The sequence below is a fragment of the Triplophysa dalaica genome, chromosome 9, assembly GCF_015846415.1.
Source record: "Triplophysa dalaica isolate WHDGS20190420 chromosome 9, ASM1584641v1, whole genome shotgun sequence".
In the NCBI taxonomy this organism is placed as follows: domain Eukaryota; kingdom Metazoa; phylum Chordata; class Actinopteri; order Cypriniformes; family Nemacheilidae; genus Triplophysa; species Triplophysa dalaica.
This window is the reverse complement of record NC_079550.1, coordinates 18,867,890-18,893,513: the sequence shown is the minus strand read 5'-3', so window position 1 is coordinate 18,893,513 and position 25,624 is coordinate 18,867,890. Positions and strand designations below refer to the sequence as shown.

The following is a 25,624-nucleotide window of genomic DNA, read 5'->3' as shown; positions in this document are numbered from 1 at the left end:
CTATTGCTTTCCCGATGTATCCCAACGGGGTCATCGGAGAGTCAGTATCAGCCCCGTGTCCCGTTAAATCACGTTTATGACAGGTACAAGCCAACCCATCCCAAAGAATGATCAGCAGATGAGCGTGACACACAAATCATTAAGGCACAACCCGACCGCTGAGGAAACAGGCGTCTTTTCCCGGCCCCTACATTTTTCTTCCAAGTGGATGTAAGCTGAATAAGTATTGACAGCAAAGAAAACAGCAAGGGGATTTGAGATCCCTCTATACCTTTTTTCTTCCTGATCTCCTCCTCGCAGAGGAGAGATTTAATTCTCTGTAATAACTTTATTGACTCATTTGTCGAGCAGAATCGGCTCCAATCTGTCATCAATAAAACAAACAGAGATGAGAAACGGCACAGCCATCCTTAAGCACAAACATCATAGTTGGAGGCAAATTCCCTCTACTGGGTAATTACCAAGCCATATGTGTATTTTTACATATATAGCCGTTACTTGACATAATTTCAATGGCTTTTATGAACGTATATGTCATTGAAATGCCACGGGATAGCGTTTTACATATAATACAGGGAGTTGTTGAATGTTCTGAATAGCATATTATCATAATAATAGCACTACTTACTACTATTTTTTAATATAGTACGTATACTGTACACAGCTTACACGTCAGATACGTCATATGGTATGATTTGACTAAGACCGCCCAAATGTATAAGCAAGTAAGGTGGGCGTACCTGTCAGTACAATTCCTTTGGAACCTGAGGCGAGGTTGCGAATTGCAACCAAAGGCTTACACCACCCCTCCCTTTCGAAGCACAATGGTGGCTGAGATGTCATGTATTTGCTTCTTTGCAGAAGGAGGTAACGTTTTGCGAAACACAGTGTAGAGCAGTTTGTCCATTTGGGCTACTATAGAAACAACATGCCGAATTCCATGTAAGGGGATCCATGTTGTGTGTAGGTAGAAATATCTTATCCAAAGGTAATAAAAACATAACGCTTTATTACATAAGGTCTTCACACACCTCTGAAGACATTATTATGTATATTATATTGCATTTCTGTTAATAGATCTCCCAAAACATTAAAAAAATGGACATTCAAAGAATACATCAGACTTGTGCAATATTAGTAAACTGAGTTTAGAAAATGATGTAAATATGTAAAGTCAAAGGGGAACATGTGGCGAGCCAGATTCGAACTCCACTTGCCCAAACAAGCACTACAGTTCCTCCGAGTGTTTGGGCAACAGATTCAGCAAAGAGTTTTGTTAAGGATGTGAGCCTGAATGGCAATACATTATCTTTTCAAACGTTCTGAAAGAAGAAAAAACTCTCGCTAGTCTCTAGTTGTTGACCTTCAGCACATGGCAGAGAATAATTGGCCAGAGACGAGAAAGTCTCGCTCTATTTTGTATCTCAATGTGATCGCTGTTATAACTCAACCTGTTCCCGGCTCTTATATCTTGAGATTTCAATGGCTCTGGCAACACCAGGAATGTTGCTAATTTACCTTTTCTGAAGAAAAACATGTGGCAGTCCTGTTTACTTGACTTTAAGACATGACCAAAGGGTAAATTGTCTTAAAGGAGACATCATGTGAAAACCCCACTTTTTCTGTGTTTAAGTGCTACAATCGGGTCCCAAGTGCATCTAGCAACCCAGAAAACATGAAAAATAAGCACCCAGTAAGTTTGTTCTTTTCCCTGCAAGCATATGAGAAATCGAGCCGTTCAGATTTAGCTCCGGTAGTGATGTCCAAAGCGGGTTTTCCTGTAATGTTACCGACCCTTATTCTACACAGCTCCACGCACTGCGCTCCGCCATTGATTTTTTCAGAAGCTACAGCGGTGTACGTGACTTGTTGAAAGTGGCATTTAAGTAATGTATGTACTTTAGTTCTTAATGTAGATAAAGGAAATGTGTAAAACGCTTTGTCATTGATTAAAATCGAATTAAATTTTAGCAAGAGGAGAGTGGGTTGATGATATAGTGGATTTTGATTGGGCTAAACATATCATGTGACCAGTCCTCTTGATTCTAAATTAAATGTTTCGGTTTCACTTTATGACACTACAAATTTTTTTTATTGGTTAACATTAGTAAATGCATTAGCTAACATGAACTAACAATGAGCAATATATGTATTCAGCATTTATTAATCTTTGTTAATGGCCGTACAATTGTTCATGTTAATTGATTCTGCATTAACTTATGTTAACAGATACAATTTTTGATTAAAATAAATTAAATAAGATTAATTTGTGCTGTAGAAGTAGTGTCCGTTGGAAATTTATGTTAGCTAATGCATTTAATAATGTTAACGAATAAACCTTTATTGTAAAGTGTTACTAGTTTCGATTCATCTTCCTTGACCAAAGGTTAAAAGCCTGTTTGAGAGTGTCTGATAAGTTCGCATCTTTCAGAAACAGAAGCCCATGTCATAAATGAAAGATTTCTCCATCCTAACCTTGACTCACCTCATCTTTTCCCACTGTTATTCTGTTTGTAGGTGTGTGTGGGCAGCAGGCGTTTAAGACAGAGCCACGTAATATGACGGTCAGGGCGGGGGCCACAGCTCTGCTGAAGTGTGAAGTGCTGAGGGCCTCGGGGGCCGTGCAGTGGGTTAAAGATGGGCTGCTCCTGGGACCTCAGAGAACTCTGCCCGGCTATCCACGCTACAGTATGACAGGAGACCAGCAGAAAGGTGAGAGCTCTGAGGGATGGAAAGACTGACACGCGGTGATTAAAAACAAACGTCTGCGAGTTGCCGGGATATTTGCTGACAAGTTGTTAGATGTGCGTGAGTGCTCGAGTGTCCCAGTAGAGCTGGAGAATGTGAACGTGTTCTTGAAACAACCTGAGTAGAAAATGTACAGCTACAAGAAGTGGTGTAAATTTGACAAACTGAGGGATTTGTTTATTAAATGGGCCAATCTTAAGAAAACCCGTCCAGGTGATATTTTAATTCAAAACCAAATGAAACAAATATTTTTTCCTATTTTATTCCTATGATAGTTGGGCACATTTTTTGTCTTAAATTTCAAACATTTGACATTTTTTATTAAAGTGATGAGAACTATGGTAATAGAAGTTTGTATTATAGTAATAGCGAAAGGATGGGCAGAGAGTGCATATTTGTCATGAAAAACAATTGTCACAATGCCAAAATCCTTTATAATGGTTTTATATGGAATTTGGAATATGGAACCACATTTCTCTTTTAGATGGCTACAACAAAATTAAAGTTATGTGGCCCATACTTACCCTCTGGTCGGGCAATTCGTGAAAAGTTTTTACCAAAGGTTTTTATTATACCAACAGCACAAATATTAAAATTCGGTTGGTCAAAATAAGTTTTGATGGCATTTTTAGTGCATGATTTTTCATGGTCAGTTAAGTACCATTTCAGGATTGTCACATCCATAACGGTGCATATTCCTCATGAATGGACACGTTCGTGCATTTTAATTTATAACATCCTAACATCCTAACTCTCTTCTTTGCCGCCCCTCTCCCCCACCTACTTCATCTTTGACTGCTGAGGACTTTGCTGACTTTTAACTGAAAAAACATCTTACATCAGCAAACAATTTTTAGTACCTCAGAGCTCAGCACAAACCACCCTCTTTCAAACATTGAACTCTCCTACTTCGCCCCACTGACTGACACTGAAGTCTCCAGACTTCTCTCCAGCCACCCCACCACATGTCCCCTTGACCCAATCCACTCCCTCTCCTTCAGGCCATTTCCAGCACACACACACCAGGACTCGCACACATCATCAACATCATACCATCCACATTCAAACAGGCCCAGGTCAGGCCCCTACTTAAGAAACCCACATTGGACCCCTTTACTACCGACAGTCACAGACCTGTCTCTCTCCTCCTATTTACTTCAGGACCTCTTGAAAGGGCAGTTTTCAACCAGGTGTCTTCTTTCCTATCCCAGAATAAACTACTGGATGACAAGTAGTCTGGCTTCAAAACAAGCCACCCGGATAAAAGTGTCTGCTAAATGACTAAATGTAACATTGCTAACTCCTAAAAACGGTGTCCATTTTTCGTCACATCCGTAACGCATGTTTATTTCACTTTTTTAAATAGAAACACTGATAATTTTCTGATGTTTAAACTCTATCAACAAGGGTTATAAAAAAATGGTTCAGTATAATGGTAAATTCAGTGAGCGTTTTTATGTACAGCCATAACCAACATGTCACTTCCATAACGCTGGAATTGCTCGGTAGACTTCCGCATTAATCAATAACTGTTGACTAGTTGTAATGTAATTTAATGCAATTAATATTCAATAAAATATTAATTTGAAATAATAATTATGTAAAGGAAATTTAAAGTAAATTGTTGTATTTTAACCATAAGCAACCTTCGGGCCTGAAGTGTGCGTCCGATGACGCCGTTTATTGGAAGCTTGGAAATTGCTGTCCACCTAATTTTAGGCTAATTGTATGAGTTCGTATTACGTAAATCGTAACAAAACATATTATTAAAATGTTTACTAGAAATAGCATCAATGAATACTCACTCCGTATCCTAACCATCACTGTTGGAAATGAGATCTGATAAAATTATACGAATTAGCCACCTCATAAAATAGTTACGCATTGCCTGAGATAATGTTGAATCTGTTAAGAAGACTTGTTTTTTTTTCTCCAAAATGTGAGCGATTATCACTGTTAATATCTAGACTGTTTAGCTCATACACTGCAGTCGAGAACAGAAGCCTCCGACTCATTTTTTTAGTTTAGATGCAGCTCTGCTCTCTCAGAAACATCTTAGCGAGATGCTATCAAAGGCTCTAAATTCAGAATTAGCTTTTTTGAGCGAGAGGCCCACAGTCCTCTCCCTTCCTCTCCAAATTATTAAATAAATAAAAAAGATAAAAATCAGCTCTGAATTACTTCTATTTTTAATGTCCATTGAGAGTATTGAGATTATTGTGCAGTTGGCTAGGCGTGAACTAACCTGTGATGTTTGGCCAGAATGCATTGTCTAGAAAAAAAGCCAATTAAAAGCCAAAACCGAACAAGGCCTGAGCATCTGCTCCTCTTTGTAGCGGACAAAAGCTGCATTAAAAATCGCACTGCGTGAGAGATGCAGTTTGTACAAAGTGCTTACGATATCTACTGCTACTCCATTCTGCTCTGGGCATCAATAGCACGACAGATAACAATAATATCATAAAACATTCAAATAGCAGATATAACGTTAACCCTGCCAACTTTAACGTGCAGTTGTACGAGACGGCCACCCACACGTTCCCGCGCTTACGCAGTATGTGATAGGTGTTCGCTCGACGATACGTTGAGGAAATGAATGAGAGAAGGGGCCAGAGTCCCCGTCGGCATTTCATATCGGTTGACAGACGTGTAATTATTGGACTTCTTGAAACACGCTCGCAAACGCCCCGAACGGCAACAGCATCGCGGCGTGTACCGAGTACAATTTCAAGAGAGTGGAAAATCATTAATGATCTGAAAGTGGTTTCCTCTTCTTCTATGACCACATGGATTTGAAAATTGCTACTGGTTGGTGTTAATTATCTTGCCATCCTGCTTGACACCTCCTTCTTTGAGCTGTGGAAGTTGTCATATCAAGATACTATTTTCTGCACGTTGGTTTTCTTCACAGGGAAACGGGAAAAGATAAATGTTCAAAGCTCGAACAGCTTGCATAAACTTCGCAGAGGTAGCCATTAATCCTGGCAGAATGGTAGTTGAATAAACAACCCCTTGGTGGGACAATATTCTGCTAGTAAATAACTTGAGCATCTTGCACACAAAGGAATGATGTTTAAGGACAGCATCCAGTAGAATGAATGCTTTACATGTCTCTACATAGCTGGTGGATAATTGGTGGTATTAATTTGGGATTGCATAAAAATTTTGGTGGGCTTTTTTGACAATTGGGATTTCTTTACTGTGATTTGATTCTGGCTTATTAAAAGTGGATTTAAAAACATCTCTATATTAATGTTAATAGTAGGATTGTTAAAGATAGAAATGAAACGCTGTTTTTTAAGAGTTTTAAAGTATTTGTAAACTTCGTTTTGTTGAAACTGCAATCAGTAACTTTTTTGGGTTGAACAAAAAGTCATTATAATTGTAAGCTTGTAGTAATACTTTGTACGTTAAACAGTATATCTGAGGTACGGTTGAGGTACCTTTGACATTTTCCCAGGTATGTTAAAGTGTCCAGCAGATTTATGTTTTAAACAGAGATGGCGATAGAGAAGCAAAAGTTACAGACATTACAAAAAAACATTTGAACTTTTTCAAATTAAAAAACATTTTTTTAAAACATATTCTTCCTCAGTTTATTTCTTTTTGAATAATACATTTGAACATTAAAATAAAACAACGTGCTAAATTCAATAGACATTTCAAGAACATAAAGAAAGGTAATTGGGCCAAAACGTAACTTCCACTTAGACTTCGCCAAGAATCAGTACTGTTGAGTAGTTTTCATTTTATTTTATAAATTTAATATACAATAAAATATTAATGTAAATAAATAATAACATATGTAAATAAAATAATATATAAATTGTTATATTATAAACAAAACAGACCGGAAGTTAACTTCGGGGCCAGCACCTACGCCCAATAAAACCATCTAATGTATTATAAATAAAAACAGACATATTTCGTAATAACTTATGATTAATAATATATGATTATTTAATTGATTCTGAAACTGTGCATTTTCCCCATAGATCTCCTTTGTAAGTGTATTATTCAAAACATATTCTATTTTGTTGAATGTTTTAAACTGAGTGACGAGTTTAATATTGTTATTAGCTCATAATATTCCTATAAAGTCAAATGAATAATGCTTCTGTGTGAACCATAAGTAACTGAAACTGAACTGTAAATTCATAATCTTTCTCTTCTCTTTTCTCCACATTTTTCTGTGACAGGACAGTACCATCTACAGATTCTCAACATAACTTTGGAGGATGACGGCCCCTACGAGTGCCAGGTGGGCCGGTCCGTGAGCAGCCGTGCCATCGTGTCTCGCTTGGTTTGGCTCAACGTGCAGAGTAAGCAAAACCCTTTTTTCACACAGAAGAGGGGTACCGCAAATGGCCAAAAAAGTATGTTGGGGCAACTTTAGCCATGACAGATCGCTCATCCAGGGCTGCTAATGGCTGCAAGCGGTTTGAAAAGGTGACACACGGTGGCAAAGCTAAGCCTGTCACAGCAGCCACATTCGGAATACTAATGATCCTTTAGCTCTTCCGCTGTGTGGAGGAAAATCCCTCAGATGAAGTCCCATTGGTCACGGCTGTACGACAGCATTGATGGCACGTTTAAGATGCGGTCAATTTGTTGAGGCACCCACTGCTGGCAACGTCTGAGACTTGGAGAAAAGATCAGCTGTGCGAACCAAATCTTGGTGCCTCAGTGGTTCTTCAGAGGTTCTTCGCAGGTTCATTGGGGTGACCGAGGTGCTATATATATAGAACCTGTCAAGCCCCTGTATGGATCTTCATCGGTTCTATACAGCACCCTAGTCATCCCAAAGAAGCGCTGAAGAATCAACTGTTGTTCAAAATCTGTATACATTTCTTTGTTTGGATGAACACAGAGAAAGATATTTGGAAGAATGCGTGTAAACATACTGTTTATGACCACCATTTGCCACCATAGTGGTCAATTGCTTTGTTCTGATGAACACACAAGGAGATATTTCGAAGAATGTAGGACAGCAAACAGTTCTGGGGCAATCTTGATACCATTGTCATTCTTCCTACGATGGTAGTCAATGGTGGCCAAGAACTGTTCGGTTTCAAATATATTTCTGTGCTCAAAAAAATGTATACAGATGTGTAACTCACGGTTGTGTAAATTATTAAAGAATTTTCATGTTTGGTTGAACTGTCCCTTTAAGGCACATATGTAAATATTGTATACCTTGCAAGATTCATCTTAAATTTTGCTTGAAGATCGGATGTAACTGAGAAAATTCACTGGTCTACGTCACAGTATTGATCTGCCATATCACCCCTCTCTCTCTCTCTTTCAAAACTAATTCTGTCCCACCTTTCTATTCCACCCTTTCTTCATTTGTTGCAGTCATTCTCTGCATCTCTTCTGCTCAGTCTCTTTGAGTCTCTGTCTTCTGCTCTTGTTCCATCTCTTCTGCCTCCTGCGGTGGGAGCCGGCCCATATGTCTGAGGCAGGGGTCCTGAAAGCCCCTTTTCTTTTGCAGTCATCAAGCATTCACTTCCTCTTCTGTCCAAGATATGTGTGTGTGTGTTTGTAATGGAGGCTGGTTGCTGTGGTGACTGCTTTTCTTGTGGCTTGGAAGGCTGCAGGTTTTATTGACAGCTATGAAAACGAGGAAAGACAAGACAGTTAATATAGTTATGGCTGTAACAAAATCTCGCTTTCACAAACACACACGCTCACACATGCACGCGTCTTCTCCATCAACAACAGCAGATATCAATCACACGTTTATCACATTGGATTTTGTGTTTTTTACGAAAATAACAAATGTCCTGGTTTACTTTTGCCTCTGCACGTGCAGATAAAAGACGACAGGATACTTTTTTGTAAGGTTTTGAAACGGACATTTGCAAATCTGAATGCTGAGGGCTGCAGTATTTTCCCATCCATTACCTCACTATTGCAGGCGGCCCGGGTTGGATTTTTGCTGTGTCTGCTTCTAATCTACCTCAGTAAATCCAATCCAAATGGCATAATGTCTTTACCGAGGGGAGTGGAGGAGAGGCAGAGGAATAAAAAGGAGAGGAGGACAGAGCGAGAGACCAAAAGATGAGGCATGGTCTTAATTGGATTCTCTATGGCCATGTGATATGTTTTATAATGGTCTAATTCAAGATGAATCACCGTTGGCTTGCTAGAAGCTAAGAGCGTGGTCACAGCGTCAATAGTATCTCCACAGGCGCTGGCAAGAGGCGTTCTCAAGACTTCGGTGCCTGTGTGTCTTTGTTCACATAGACAGGAGATAAAAATGTGGCTGTGGCACCTTATAACCCTGAACAATGAAGTGGTCTTGTCCTTTTGCTCCTTTTATAGCCAAGCCAGCCATTTTCACACATGTTTCGTTTGATCTGTTTTAACATAATTTTCTTAAACATTGCTTTCGTGCTGTTTATTCGTTTTTAAAATGAGTTTAGTTACCTTTAATCTCATAAAAATTTGTTTAAGACAGAAAAAACATTCATAAATAGCTTTAGGCTGTAAGTGTCTGGTGCAAATGATCTTCACGAGTAAATTTGGATGATCTAGGATTCAATTCAATTCAATTTATTTACATACCTCTTTTCACACTGTGCATTGTTCCAAAGGGGCTTTACAGGAGCAAATCAGAAAAACAAAAAAACACAGTGCATGGTGTTAATAGAACAAGCAAGATGCTTTTAATAAATAATATCTAATAAATGAATAGATGGATGCAGTCTCCCGGTGAGCAAGCCAACACTGCCCTGCTGTTTAATTGTGAATTTCTTCAGATATCGGATGGGTTCAATTGAGTGACATGTCAATCTTTTGTTATTTGATTGCAGAAACTGGTATTTTTGGCACAGCCAAGTTAGATTCATTTGATTTTATTCATAAACGAAAGAGCATGTGGTCTCTTGAAGTAATAATCCACTTGAAACATTCAAATATCAGCGATGATATTTTCTGCCATATTAGAAGAAGATCAATTATGATACAACCAACAAAATATCTGCTGTGTACCTGAAAAACACCTAAACCAAGCTTTGTGTTTTCTTGATTTGATTCAATACTGAAATAGAAGTCACAAAAATGTAAAGAAAAGTTTGTTTGTTAAATCGACCCACATCAGTAAATTACATTTACGTTTATCCACACTTTTATTCAAAATCACCTTTGATTCATTCAAGCTGAAACATTGTATCAATGTCTATGATTTATTGAGAAATGAACCCACAACCTTTTTGATGGTCTATGCAAGGGCACGTAAATACAGATATTTATTTAAAAAAAAAGACGCATGATACAGTTAACATAGACTTTTTTTCTCCATTTGGTTTTGGTTATAGTTATAGTGTTCGATGTCCATGGCTCTCGGCCAGCTGGAGTTTCATTTCTGATGGTGTGTTCACTACTGAGTGGTCCTGATCTTGGTTTTGTTCAGGCATCTCTTCAACGCCCACCTTCAGTATCTGAGTCATGGTTTATGTCACATATGCATTATTGTCATTCACATAAAGTTACTTGCAGGGCCCGTCGCACCTCAGCGTGGGAGTGTTTCTGGTTCTTTGTATAGCCTAAGACCAAATATAAATGTGAAACTGTATCCATGCACCTTTTCCGAAAGTGACAAAAGTTCTTGTTTGTTGAAATTAAGCATTTTACCCACTTTTTTAAATGAAGTGATTGTTTTTAAAGTGAGTGTATTCACTTATTCATCAGTAGTAAAAAAATGTACTATACATTTTTTATTGTAATATAGTTGTAGATTTCGAATTGCAGCCTGACTTTGCATAAGCAGGGTTTTTATCCATCATCTTGCCCAAAAGGATGAGGGTTTGAAAGTGCAACCTTTCATATACCAGACCAGACTTTTGATTATGAAAAAGGGTATTTCTATTCGATTTAATTTAAGCTTACAGACATGCACGTCAGCTTATTTTGGTCACTGTAATATAAACCCCTTCTTTCTGCAAAACCTAGTTGTTATTTTGCAAGGTGAAAGCGGCACGCTCTCTTTTGTAGAAAGACGACTCGTGTCTCCAGGTTATGGGTGGTGACAGAGACATACGCAGTTTTGTTTATCATCCGTCAGCATGTTTTACTTAAATCAAGTCTTGTTCTGTTGATTGTTAAAAGTGTTTATCATATCCGCTGGGCTATGAATAAAAGAACATAAAGGACGGGCTAGGAAAAGATTGCACTATCTCTGCCCCTGACACACCTGCTCCAATGCACTTCAGCCAGAATCGAAATGCGAGGAGATGAGAGGAGAACTACAGAGCGAAGGGAAGGATGGGAAGATCAGGGGTATGAAGACGAGAAGATGAGATGAAATGAGAGAGGGAATGAAAAAGAGAGAGCGAGAGGAGAGAAAGAGGAATGGGACTGCTTCAATGCCTCTTAGCTTCAAAGCTCACACCTGAGCCCACCGTAACCAGGCACGTGGGTGTGAGCGTGTGTGTGTGTGTGTTCGAGCCTTTTGGGGCATGTCTGGTCAGAGCTTGTTAACAGAGTGTGTTTGCTCATGTGGTCTAACAAGGCTCTGATGTGTGTGCGCTCCTGATGTTTGTGTACATGTGTGAACGCCAGAGACATTGTGCAGATACACGTGAACAGTGACTATTGGGTCTGAATGAATAACCGCAACCTGCTCCGTCTTAACTGTTCATTTAAGAGGTCAACTTTATTTAAATATATCCAGATACGGTTTATATTGCTTAGCTTGGTATACTGTACAAAATAGGCCTATACATTCATTTCATTTTTAGATATTTCATTGATTTGCATTATTTGACACACCGGCAAAACAATTCATCAGTTAATCTGTCATTTATTCATCCTCTTGTCATTTCAAACCTGTATGACTATCTTTCTTCCGCAGAACACAAAAGAAGATACTTTGAAGAATGTACCGGCACCCATTCACTAGCGCTGGTTTTGTGTCCATCCAATAGAAATGAATGGGTGCCGGCACTGTTCGGTTACCGATTTTCTTAGAATATCTTCTTTTGTGATATGCGGAAGAAAGAACATCATACAAGTTTGAAATGACAAGAGGATTAAATGATGACGGAATTTTTATTTTCGGTGAAGTGTTAACCTGTAACGTTTGAAACATGTAGTTGCTGGATACTTTACTTATTGCGACAATTAAAAAAAAAAAAATTTGACCGGGAGGAAGTTCTTTTATGACGTTACTGTGTATGCAGTGCTCATTGCATATCAAATTCAACTATTAAATTGACTTAAATTTTAGAGAAAATAGTGAGTGGTGCATTGTGTCAACAATGCAAAGGTCATTGGTTCGATCCCAGGGAAAACACAAAAATGAGAAAAATAAATCAATTGAATGCATTGTATACTTGCATTGGTTAAAAGCATTTCTCAAATACATAAACATAAATATATCTAAGCCATTTGTGGATTTACCAAATCAGTTAATTTCTCAAAATAAAGCAGTGCACTACTTTTAAAATATTACACTGTTTTAAGCACAAACGTACAATCATGTTAGTTTATGGGATATATAAAAAAAGTTGAAATGCATGTTTTGGTTGAAAATAAAACAATACATATTCCATATACAGTAATTTATCATTGTCTTTTTATAACTTCACATAATAACATTTGTCTGTGTATCTTGTTCGTTAACCAGACATTAAACGCAACTTCCATTAAACGGAACAGAAATATATTGTTTGTGAGCGGCTGCACATCACTTTTATGAAAGTCTAATCTAGACATCTAAACTGTATCAACATTCATTTACACGTGTTATGTGTGTCTGAAGTGGAAGCTCATGTACGAGCAAGCTGTTTACGCTGTTTATTTCACCAGTAAATGTGTCTATTCGTGTATGTTTTTGAGTTGGAGAAATAGTGTCTGCAATTTAATGATTGCATTTTGAATATCGTTCACTTGGCCTGCGCATGTGTGAATGGGTTTTTGGGGAAACATTTGCATGTTTATGTGTTTATTGATGAGCATGCGTGAGAGAATTCGGGCCTGGAGGGAGTTGGGGGGGGGGTGTTCATCTGTCTGCACTAATGAGGCTCTTATCTTCCCTATCTGTCTATCCGTCTGCATTTGTGTAATGAATCAAATTTCGCGGGTGAATGTTTCCCGCCCAGGCTTTGTGCAAGCATTTATTTATTTTTTCCGACGTCTGCTTGTCTGGGTTTATATTTGCCACGTGCACATGCGTGTCGAGGGAGGAGTGTTGAGGAAGTATTGTGGATGACTTGGAGGCTTCTCTGAGGTCATAATCTTTGCCTGACTAGCAATTGGTTCAATTATTCCCAACACAAGCATATCTCCCTCCCAGTAAACACAGTACAGTCAGACACGTCTGTTTCAGTAGGCTAATATCTATTTACTTTTAATACTGCTAGAATTAAGTCGGGACATTTTCATTCTAGAGAGCATCTTTGTTTGATTCTGCGCAGTGCAAGGAGAGTTATTGCTACATTTTCCTGGAAGAGAAAGATTGTATAAAAACAGCAAGTATATAGTAAAATACAATGTTGTCAACTTTAAAGGTCCAGTGTATGTAATTTGGTGGAATCTAGTGGTGAGTGTAGTAGAGTAGGCGGGGCGAGACCGTGGTTCGAGTCCGGTGAGTAATTGTGAATTAGCGCCAGCTGTGCGCACACCGGCCTCGAATCACGTAGGAGATGGGAGAATATAAAAGGAACGAGCGACCGGACCGTCGAGGAGAGAGGACCGGGCCCGAACTTATGTTATGTTTGTATTTATATTTATGTTCATGTTTAGTTCGCCGGCGGTCGTCCGTGAGGGGCCGCCGGCTGTTATATTCATTTATTAAATGTATGAAATGTCTTCCGGTTCCCGCCTCCTTCCTTCCATTTTATTGAGTTGTGTTACAGTGAGGATGCGAATTGCAACCAACGGCTCATGCCACTCTTCCCCCTTCCTTTCGAAGCCCTAGTGTGGCTGAGTATAATACAAATAAACTGTTGTTCATCTCCTTCACAAGAGCAAAAACAACTAAGCTAAATTAAAACTATTTTAAAGCGTGAGGTCAGTGGTAGCGGGCTATGAAGTAAAAGAGCAGCAGGTCGATCTCTACAGCAGCCTTTATGATACTTCAGATCTGAAGCGTGTGTACAGACCAAACTTCCCTGACATTTACAACAAGTCAACTGAAAGTGTCATGTGAACTAATAGATGAAAAAACAGAAAAAATGTGTTGAGTTTGTTTGTGACGGGCTTTGACTTTAGAACAAGAGTATATTTATCAGCCCAATGCACCCGATGCTTTATCATAGCGGACTTACAAACGCACCACTCCAGCGACACAGCTGCCAATATTTGTATTTATTCTGTTTCTTTCATGTTTCATTGGGGGAACAATGGGGAACAAGTACAAAAATAGCCTATGGTGTAGAAGCTAGCGCACTGAAACGTAAGGGTTACTTGCGAGCTTTTGCGGCGTCAGAACAAATCGTGACTGTTGCAGACAAAAACAGGACATTGTGAATGATGCGTGCGAAAGCAGGACAAGATAACATATAGCCCATTATTGCCGTGAGTGTGACAGAATGATGTGCGCCTGTGCGCAGGTCTCTTGAAACAGGCTTCTTAAAGGTAAAGTGTCAAAAATAACATGACCCTCAACATCAAGCCAGTCGACATCAAGCTTTAAATGTCACGTCAGAGCACTATTTCGTGCAACCCTAGAGACAAAATGATGAATTCCATGCAAGGGGACCCGTGGTGTACGTAGATATTAAAAGCTCATTCTTGGGTAATAAAAAAGGTAACGCTTCATTATGCAAGGTTTTTACACACATCTGAAGACATAGTTATGAGTAATATAATGCATTTCTGTCAACTTCAAAAATGACACATAGCAACTTTAAGACATACAATAGGATTTATATGAAAGTGTAAGAGTAACTGACCCAAAACTCCAATTATTATTTAATGGGGTCTTTAAAATTGAGATAATTAATTATTAAGCCGTGTCCCTAATGTGGACTGTTGGTCGGTCCCAAAATGTGGATGATGGGATATTTGGTCCCCACAATGTGGGCAAACCTGACCCACACTCTCTCATCATCTCCTTCACTCTTAAAAAACAAATTGCTGAACACACACACCTGCTTTCTACCGCAGCTCAACTGCAGCAGACAGAAAGAAAGAGCAATAAATGAGGGAAGTGTATGGCCAAGTGGAGGGAGCGAGAATGAAGGATGAAGCAGAAGACGCACCGAGAGACGGAGAGAGAAAATTGCTCTACCTGCTCGTCTGCTTCGCGAGCACACCATCACTCTTTACTGGGAATGTATGTGCCCGAACAATGTCTTCTTGAGCACAACAAGTGATGAGCCACAGTTCATCTGCAGAGAGAGAGAGCGAGAGTGAATTCGAAGCAGTTAAAAAGAGAGATAGGGAGTGTGCGAAGGAGAAGAGAAAACAAATGCATCTCATTATCTAAGCGCGCTACTCTGCAGTGCTTCTCTTAGCCATCAGTGTCTGTCCACGCAGCTCCAACTGCTTGCTTTAAATCAGCTGAAGCCTGAGTCTTGCCCCATCTGTCTCTGTGTTAAGCCCATTGGGTCTTGCGGCAGAGGTGCGCACAGCAATATCGCCCCCTAGTGTCTATGAACTCCAGGGGCGACACTGACCATCTTAAAAACAAGAGAAAGGTGTGAATCATGAGGTGTTTACTTTGTTTTTTTGGTTTAGTTGTTTGTCGTGAATCAAATTGTATTTGTATCTCAGTGTGTAGGTCTTTTCAGACAAACTCATCGGAAGTTAAGAAATGGTTAACATTGGAATTAGTGCTTTCTTAACTGTTTAGTTTGCATTTGAAATAATTCACGAAAGGCATAATCTTTATTTAATAGTTATTCTTCTAATAACAAGAAAAAACTGATTCATTAATCTTTCATATGTTATTTAGAATATAATTGGTTTAACTGGAATGCGTTTTGAGTTTTTAACTAATAAGTTCTTAGCTTAGTTTTAAAGTTTTTACTTAATTTCCAAACATTTTCATAATATTGTTTGATCTCCAGATTATTGTTTGTTAATGTGCCGCGTCACCTGTGTGTTTTCCGATGTCCTGCGTCATGAGCGTTGTGTTTGCTATTTATGTTTTGTTTAAATGCTTTGGGCTCCCTCTTGAAGAATGCGTCTTCTCAACGCATTCTTGTGACTTGCTTTCCACTTCCGAAATTGTTCCTCTTTCCCACTTTTATATCAACCCTGTGTCGAGCTCGGTGGGAAAGCCGTGCCGCTTGGGTAGGCTTGAACAGTGCCACATTAGAGCTCGATTCGTTTGAACGCAGCACAAGAAAATGATTTTCACTCCATGCGTAAAAAATGCACAAAAGCGCGTTCTATAGCCCCGAGCGACGCAGCCGAAAGTTGCGCGTCAGAGAGGCGAGCGCTTTGATCGGTGGCGCGCGCGTCTCCTCCGCTGGAGGTGATTTCCACCACTGTTGCAGCTGCTGTTTTTTCCTACAGATTAACATTTAGTGAATATCTAGAGGCTTGTCGAGAGAGCACAGGCCCGCGCTTCACCATCCGTCTGTGATTCACAAGCGTTTCAATTGATAATGATTTGGTGCGCTTTTGCAGCCGTCGTGCTGAGGCCAGAAACAGCGCATAAGCTCTGATAGAAAACAAGCGAGAAACGACGCAAGGCGCTTTGAGGGGTCTCTGAGATAACTGTGTCGGCATGTTTTCAGGGTTTGAGATTTGCATTACATGCTTTAGGGGTCTAAAAGTGTGGAAGCCTTTCGTTCCCTGCTGAAAAACAATATATATTTCAATATCTGCTGTTACAAATAGCAGTTTTAACCATCCCCTGAATTGGAACCATGTCCAGATTCTTTGATGTACTGTGTTTGGGCCTTATTCCTGTAGGATTGTATGCTCTTCTTCTGTTTGTTTCATCCCACAAACAGAACCCAGCATTACTATAGTTTCCATTTAACCAAAACTATACAATTATAAACTATTATAGCTATACAATTAATACTCAACTCAACTCAACTTTATTTATATAGCGCTTTTTACAATTTTCATTGTTACATTGTAGACACATTGAATACAAGTATGAATTCTAAAGCAGCCCCCCCGGCCGGGCAGATAGTGTAAAACAATATGCAAACGATATGCAAACGGTGGTGAGGAACCCAAAACTCCCATCGAGAAAAAAAACCTCAGGGGAACCCAGGCCCAACCAGGGGATTCCAGTTCCCCTCTGGCAAAAGCTGCTGCCTCTGCACAAGCTCAACAGTGCTTGCACAACAAGGCTTAATAAAAATAAAAAAATTAAGGATTTAATTCACATTTCTTTGATGGGTCTATTCTTGGGGTTAGTTCACAAATCCTACAAGGTTGTATAACGTTTTTGTTGTTGTGTTAGTGAGCAGACTAGAGACTAGTGCGTGCATTGCAACATCTTGCTCTTCCCCGACTGAACCTACAATACTAAAGTTTAAATGTAGCAACTTGAGAGTTGGAAAAGCCGTGCCGTGGCTCTGGTTGCTGGTTGAGGAGATGTGGCCAGAAATCAATAAAAGAGAGATGTTGTTGGATGATTGTAATGCACAGCCTCTCACAACCTCTTTCCTATTGCATATGACGCCAAAAGCCCTTTCTCTACATGCATCTTACTTCTGTGCACATTTTCATGAATTTCACTAGTATCTCAGGAGCTTAGAAATGTGCATGTGTGTTTGTGCTGGTGTGTGACTGGAGAGCTCTGAAATATCTCTTCAGCCACACACCAAATGAGCTTGTGATAAAATAATGTATTGTGACAATCCCCTGCCGGTTAATCTCTCCTCACCTTCCTCTGCTCTCTCTCCCGTCTAAGTCCCACCCTCACAACCCTACATCCAGCTGGAGTCTGATGAGCCGTGGGTGGAGGGAGAGGAATACACGGTGACCTGCGTCGCTCCGGATGCCAAACCTCAGGCAGATATCATGATGTTCAAAGGTACAACATCATTTACAAGCTTGACTCAATATTAAGTGTCTCTATAATGAGAGAATCCCATTGTACGCACACAATGCATACACAAGATCAAAACTCTGTCTGGGAGCTTTAAGATAAATGGCCGTGAGATCAATCCACGAGAAGACTTCATGATTCATTTACCAAGTTGGTGTCATACCAACCCCTGGCAAGACGCGCCCCGAGGCAACTCACTGACACTTAAACTTCTCCACATCGAGTTTTTTCTCCCCGCTTTTTTGTTTCTTGCAATGTTTTCTGGTCTCTTCCTTCAGACGGAGAGGAGCTGATGGAAACCGATTCTTATACCATGTCAGGCTCGCAGGATAAGCTTCTGAACACAAACACAGAAGTCACGTAAGTTAGGATGCATGATAAAGAAATGGGTTTTTCGATGTTAAATACTTTTCTCAATGTGCAGTTTACCTTTTGATGTTTCACTTTGGGAATATGTTTTTGAATTAAAAAATATATCTTTCAAGGAGCTAGAGAGGTCACCAGAAGCGGGTGCATTTTATGTAAGGCTAAAACACGGTGGTCAGAAGAGTTTCTTTAGAAGCTCCTTTTATTGAGCCACAATATCCAGTGTGAACCAGTTTCACACATACAGTAAAGAGGACTTGAATAGTTTGTGGGAGAAGTTTGGTCTGGCAAGGTTTATAGTAGTAAGCAGCACTGGAAGCTACTAATAAATAGTATTTTCAAGCTTTAATGAGTAATTGTTTTTAGTTAAAGGGATAGTTCACCCAAAAATGAAAATTATATAATGAATCACAAACTCTCGTGTTGTTCCAAACCTGTATAAATTTCTTTGTTTGGTTGAACACAGAAGGGTATTTGAAAGAATGCTTGTGTACAAACAGTTCTTGGACCCCATTGACTATCATACGAGAACAAATGGTCAAAAGTGCCCCAGAACTGTTACTAAATTTTTTTTTCACAAATGTCGTCTTTTTTTAACAGAACAAAAAAATATAAGGCTACTATGTCCTACTATGTTAGTCAATGGTGTTTGGTGACACTCATTCTTCCAAATATCTTTCTCTGTGTTCATCAGAACATAGACATTTATACACATTTGGAACAACTCGAAGGTTAGTAAACGACAAAATTTTATTTTTGTGAACTATATCACAAAGAGAGGTTTTGAGCAAGTAGATAAAAAGAAGCGTCTTAATCAGTCTCCTTTACCCTGCTTCACAATGAGTTTGTATGTAACAATGATTTGTAATTTGAGCTGTCAGTTACAATTTTGGAAGAAATATCAGTTGCTCCTCCACTTCGGCGTGTTGCTTTTTTGTCGGTCTTCTTCGGCAACTAAACACAGCAAACTTTCTGTGTGTGTATGGCCACCTAGTTGGCTCTTTACATTTTCTCACGCATGCACCGTTTTGTCCGTGCGGCCTCAAAATTTGCGCTTCGCACGGACGGGGTGTGCGGACGTCTCTGTACCTTCTGATGACGAAAATTGCGTCATGCATAGGGAGCGCCAACATGAACAGACCAACTATACCTGCGGCCTTACACAACTCTCTTGGTATACAGCATTTCAGTCTTAGCAGTCAATACATTTTATGGTCAGTAGTATCTTCTCCATTTCAATAGTAACATGAACATTAAGGCCACCATTTAAAAAAAAAAAACAGTTTTACATGCAGTGTAATTACTTGATGCATCTAGATTTTTCATGAATGTTTATCCTCTCGACAAGTGCCAAAATCCATACGCCGTTTGAAAGAATATCTAAAAAGGGGTTTGTTCCACTGTAGTTGCGCACTTGAATATGGTTTCGCTGACCAATCAAATCACGAAACCCAAGTACAGTTAAGTGTGCATTGGCGGCGCTCCAGGGTGGCAAATGGAGTAATGTTTTAAGCTCAGTGGGTTTGTGGGTAATTGTGGCAACGGCGGGAAGAAAAAGTGGCACACATTAACCTGAGCCAGCCTCTTTCTTTCATTACAGCATCAGGGCGAAGAGCTCAGACAATGGGCGGCAGTTGACGTGCCGAGCGAAGAACCTAGTTCTCCCTCGATCTCTTGAGGCCAGCATCACCATGAGGGTTTACTGTAAGCATCTTGCTTCGTGCTGTCTTTTATTTGTGGTAGCAAATGTTCAGACCTGCCTACAAAATGTTAGTTTGGTCAGGAGTTGCCAATTCCCACTGAACGTGATGTATTTATGATGAATTAACTATATGAATCAATAATTAATGCTGGTGCATGTATTTTTTATTTCTCTGTGTTATACGCCAGTGGACTAGATATTTAAAATTTCACTTCAAGCAGGGTTGAATTAAATGGAGCATATGCTGTAAATAATGAAAATCAAACAGTAAGTTGAATTTAAGACTTTGGCAGGAAACCAATGACTTAGTCATGAATTTTCTTATATTGGGAGTTCATGGTCACAGACTTCTGTGTGACTCATATTCAAATGGCTCTTTTACCTGTCAAGTTATATTCCTTTTGTTTGCCTATAAGACCGAATCAGCATCTGGTGCATCTACACGTTAATAAAAATAACACAGAACTCCATTCAGATCACATTAGGGACGCACATTTTATCACCACCTACAGTATGCATGTGTCATGTTTTATGATGTTTAATTACCAATTACTGTTTACCATTTACATTCAAAATTGTCCAGCACGGTATTGTAAAGAAATATAATGCTGGTCTTTTTAGATTTCATCAAATGTGACTATGAAATAACGTTTCAGCTCTGCTGATATCATCTTTAAGAGATACGGTCTGTTTTGACAGAGAAAGCCTTATGTTGTAACGTAGCTTTGAGCTTTTCAGCTTTGAATAAAATGTATAATATGAATATAAACTTGAATACGGATTGTGATTTGAAAGCTGTTTTATCTTTGTTAGCTAAAAGTCAATGTTGTAAATTGTTATGGTTATTAGGGAGGCATTAAATAATTGTTTAACGCAACATAAAAACATCTTTCATCATTTATTCATCCTCATGTCATTTAAAACCTGTATGTGATTCTTTCTTTAAAAGAAGATATTTTGAGAAATGTCTGTGGTTTTATGTAGGTCAATGGAGGTCAGTGTTCTTTTGTTACCAGCGTTCTTCAAGATATCTACTTTTGTGTTCTGCAGAAGAAAGAAAGACATACAGGTCTTGGCTGACATTAGCGTGCATTTTTGGTTGACTATCCCTTTAAATCCTGTTTTTAAAGATGACTTCATATCCACAATCTCATGCACTTATACTGTATGTTTATTACAGCAGGTCTAAGCCTAATGCCAATCACATTTTTATTTTCTCTGCTCTCAAAATTTATGCTTTAAAACACAAGGCTCACCCCCCCTCCAGCTCATGGTTCCATTACCGGCCAGCTAGTGCAATAAGTGCTAATGTAGCAGAACCGATGGCCAGCATTGCTGTCTTACTCAGCACGCCTGGCCCATCAAATCCAACTTTCCGCTGCCCATTTTCATCGACTGCAGATTGTGAGCAGGACGGTACTTTGTCATGGCAGTCTCTTATCCGTCCATCGCTCCCGCTTCCAAACTGATTGGGGCAATAACAAAGAGCGACCGGCCCCGTAATTTATTTTACGGCAAATGTATTATTCAGGAACCCAACTGTAATTTATTCATGTTCCGCATTGCCTTATTACGGTTTAAACATCTGTTATTTTGGTTTATGGACTGGTGCCAGTGTGTGGGGCACTCTTTATACTTAATGGTTCTATCAAAGGGACGAGCAATGTCTTCATGCTGCAGTCCTATTAAATGGCCTCAATTTAACAATGTTGTATTGGGACTAAAATTGAGTTGTGCTCTTACTGACGTTCTGATACTATAACTTCATTTATGTGTGAGGGAGGGTTATGTGGTGTATTTCTTTATTTTCAAGGAACGAAGGAAAGAATCTTTGTTTCAAAAATCCCTTGGTAAAATACCCACAGGTGTCTCTATGTATTGACAAATGTGAAGTGTGGAAACAGACACATGTTACAAATCACTCTTGCGCTGTAAACCTGGACAGTGTAATCTACTCATAAAAAATGAGTTAGCTGTACTTAAAACTGAAACAGTTCCGTTAACTTAACACTTTTAATTGTCCCAGATAGCAAGCAAACATAGAATTAAAAAAAAAAGGTTACAATTTGACCAGACAACCATTATGGTGATCAGTGTTTGCTTTAGTTGGGCTCTTGAGTTTTAATGTTAAGTTTTCTTTAGATGTCCATTGTGTGTTAAAACACATCTGTTTTGGCAAAGAGAATTACGATTCAGTGGGGGAAGAATATGATATAACTTAATCACTATGGAGTTCTTTAAAGTAATTTTGAGCGTGTTCTCTTATTGATATGTGAATGCAGAGTTATGATAGAGTTTAAAGAGATTAAAGCAGTGTCATGGACAATTACCAGAATAAAAGACTTTTACAAAACTGTTACATTTCTGAAGCAGTTAGACATGAAGAATCGGTGTATGAATCAAAACAATGGTGACAATCAACAAAATAAAACTCCCTGCTGCAATGCATGCTGGGTAACATCATAGTACAAAACTCAATCATGATTCCCAGTATGCATTGCAGTTGATCTGCTTATCTGAATTTGTTTGATGATTGTCACCATGGTTGAGGTTTGTGTGATGAGTGTTGCTGTGAGTCAGTAAATCATCCTTTATTTTGACACAATCTTTGTCAAAAATCATCAATGCGCAACTGTTATTTCTGAAACATACACAAGCAATAAGAGAGAATTTAACTTAACAGAAGTCAAGAGCTCAACTAAAGCAAACACTGATCACCAAAATGGTAGTTTAATCATGTCCTAATCTATTTTTAAGTAAAGTGAAGACTATTATAATAAGTTAATTTAAGTAATGATTTTAAGTCAGCAGTTCTTAATTATATGTGATCAGTAAGTTCAGAAAACAGTTATAATTGAGTTTGTCTAACTTAATATAAAAAAATCTTCTTTACATAAAAATATTGATGTAATCAGTATCCTAATTTTGTTTTGTAAAGTCAATTTATTACATTTCACAGTTTGACGGAGTAGTTGGTGTTACTAACTATTTTAATTTCAATCAACTTAAAATGTTATTATAAAAGGACACTACACTCAATTCTTAATTCTCTTTACTCAAATATCAAATAAGGATTACTACTGTTTTAATGGAATCGTTTTCCTCAAAATATTAAAGTACACTCAACTTGTCCGGGTTATAGTGTGCCATCACTTAAACGGACTGTTTAAGGAATAGCAACTTAAACTGCCCCCCATGTCATTTATATGTTATGATAAACAAAGATAAAGATATTTGGAAGAATGCTTGTAACCAAACAGGTTTTTGGCCACCATTGACTAGGAAAAATGACAATGGTAGTCAAAAGTGTCCAAGAACTGTTTGCTTTCACATTCTTAAAAATATCCTCTTTTATGTTCAACAGAACAAAGACATTTTTTTTTTTTTACAATGGTAGTCAATAGTGGCCCAGAACTGTTTGGTTTTAAGCATTCTGCCAAATATATTTCTCTTTGTTTTTATTAGAACAGAGAAATGTATACAGGTTTGGAACAACTCGAGGGCCAGTAAATGATGACAGAATATTTGGGTGAACTGTTCCTGTAACCCTTTATTATCCTTTCTCTCTTCAGTCCCCCCGCAGCCTCCAGTGATAGTGGGGTTAGAACATCCCGAGGTAAAAGCCGGCACTCTTCTACGTTTGGTGTGCACGTCTTTTGGTGGAAACCCTTTGGCCACTTTGCATTGGACTAAGGTGAGAGCCATCAGAATGAGACCTTTGCTTGTTTTACCTGCCCTGTTCATCTGAAACACTCTTACAGAAATAGGAACACCTGTTACGTTAAGCAGGTAGCAGTTAGATAAAAAAGGTGGCCTGCATTATTTATCATTCAACAATTAAAAGGCCATTTACTAAAATGGTTTGCGGACTAATTGCCTTGACTATATTACCAGAGGAAAGGACACAGTCAAAGTCACTTTAAACAAGTTCGTCGAAGTTGGCAAGGTTTCTGTTCAGGATATTTGGCACGTAACCGCAGGAGATCGGGAATCACTGGTATCTACAGCTCGAGCGGATAAATAAATGCAATGCAATGTTCACTTATAAATAATCTCCAGGCTCAGGGTTGCTGTACTGCGGTGGAGTTGATTGGGTTTTAAATTACCCCGAACCCCCACTTAGATTTACCAAATGATGCTTCTTTACTGAACCTCAGACTGATAGACAAATAAATCATTTAATCGAGATACACATCAGAAAATAATCAATATTTGAACCTTGACTAATGCAAATATATTCAGGCTCGGGTTAATGAATATGCATTTGTCGAGTCAGGGTTAATAAAACCAGTCCCATAAGAGCGCTGGCCTAGTTAGGGGGTCTCTCTGACTATATAATTGCTTGAGGAGACACAGCGTCAACCTAAATTTAGAGCTATTACACTACCAGTCAAAAGTTTTACAACACCTATTTACTTTTTCTTTTTTTTTCACATTTTAGAAAGATAGTAAGCTTATCAAAACTGTGGAATAGAAACACAGGGAACTGTGAGAAGTGTGTTGCGACAAAAAAAAACGAAGAAGAAAAAACCTAGTTATATTTTAGCCTAGAATTTACAGAAATGTTCTTTCTGGTTATATCCCGCTTCTTGAGATTTCTATTTCTTTGAAGGATTTCCAATCTATTCTGCACTCTTATTGGCTCTTTTTTTCATTATTAATTAAAAGTCATCCATTTCAATTTTTGGTTGAAATGAAAAAAGTTTATGTTTGCGCAATTCAATTTTCTGTCTTCATACATTTAAGTATGCAACTTCAGTTCAAAACAACTTTTGTCACTTTGCTTTTATGTGTACTGTAAATATAGTGTTGACTGACTGCGTTTATAGTGTGTTGATGCTTATAAAGGAAGATAATGGTTCTCAAAAGTAGTTAAGTGACCATTTAAGTGAGACTTTGTATTGCGAAGGCAGCGGATGATAGTGTATTTATGTAAAAAGGGTACTTTGGGGGAGAATACAGAATAAGCAAAAGCATAGCATTTTCTCAAAGCTATTTAAAAATTCTTATACAGTTTAGGGCATCTTTGTCTTGAGAATGGCTTTTGGGTAATGTTAAGTGGACTTCCCGCCTGTAAATGTTTCTCTCAAATAGCCCATTCAGATGCTATAACACATTTATTTGTCTTTTAATTCATCCAATTATTTAATTGCAGAGCTTGGGTTTTTTTGTTTGTGCACTAAATTTTGCAGGCCTAGGGGAGATTTGAGAACTTTATTAAATGGCTGTGGTTTAAAAACAGAGACGAGCGGTCGAGCTTTAAATCATACTGTAAGGAGTAGGCAGCTGATTCTACTTTCTGATTCCTGTAGTGTCTTGGAGATAGACTCTCTCAGTGGAAACTCGCACTTTACTTTTATAGGATGTGTCAGGTGTGACATCTCTAATCATTTTCAGCTAATGCAAATGTTAGCGTCTGCGTCGCCGTTGAGTGGATGAGTGATTTCCTGACGCAAATGTCTCACTCTGGGTGACTGCAATGAGGAGTCTCTCTATCTGTGCCGGCAAAGAAACTGTATCCTCTCAAGCTAAGAAACGACATAATTGGACAACATGTCATTTTGAAAGAGTGACTGACTACACTGAAGCTATTTATATGAATTGTACTTAAATACATTTATATAACCAAATGGAAACTATAGTGAAAAAACTGAATCACTGTTGTCATTTTGAAACCTTGTATCTCCATACATCACAATCTTATGTTTTGCCATAAATCATTATTTATCAAATCATTGGTGGGTTTTGCAAATATCTAACCAATAAAAAGTATTAAACTTGACAACACAGTATTTAATAATTTAGTACAGTACAGTGCTTTTTCCATTGCCTGAAGTGAA

General features: G+C 38.6%; 1 protein-coding gene across 2 annotated transcripts in view; it reads left to right on the top strand.

Moving 5' to 3' along the window:
• nphs1 (NPHS1 adhesion molecule, nephrin) overlaps nucleotides 1-25,624 on the top strand; it is a 63,835-nt gene that overhangs the window by 9,570 nt on the left and 28,641 nt on the right. For both annotated transcript variants that reach the window (XM_056757710.1, XM_056757711.1), the window contains 6 exons: nucleotides 2,518-2,712; nucleotides 6,948-7,070; nucleotides 17,579-17,701; nucleotides 17,995-18,076; nucleotides 19,683-19,786; nucleotides 23,357-23,478. In XM_056757710.1, the coding sequence (XP_056613688.1) occupies nucleotides 2,518-2,712; nucleotides 6,948-7,070; nucleotides 17,579-17,701; nucleotides 17,995-18,076; nucleotides 19,683-19,786; nucleotides 23,357-23,478 (749 nt within the window). The remainder of the gene's footprint in view (nucleotides 1-2,517; nucleotides 2,713-6,947; nucleotides 7,071-17,578; nucleotides 17,702-17,994; nucleotides 18,077-19,682; nucleotides 19,787-23,356; nucleotides 23,479-25,624) is intronic.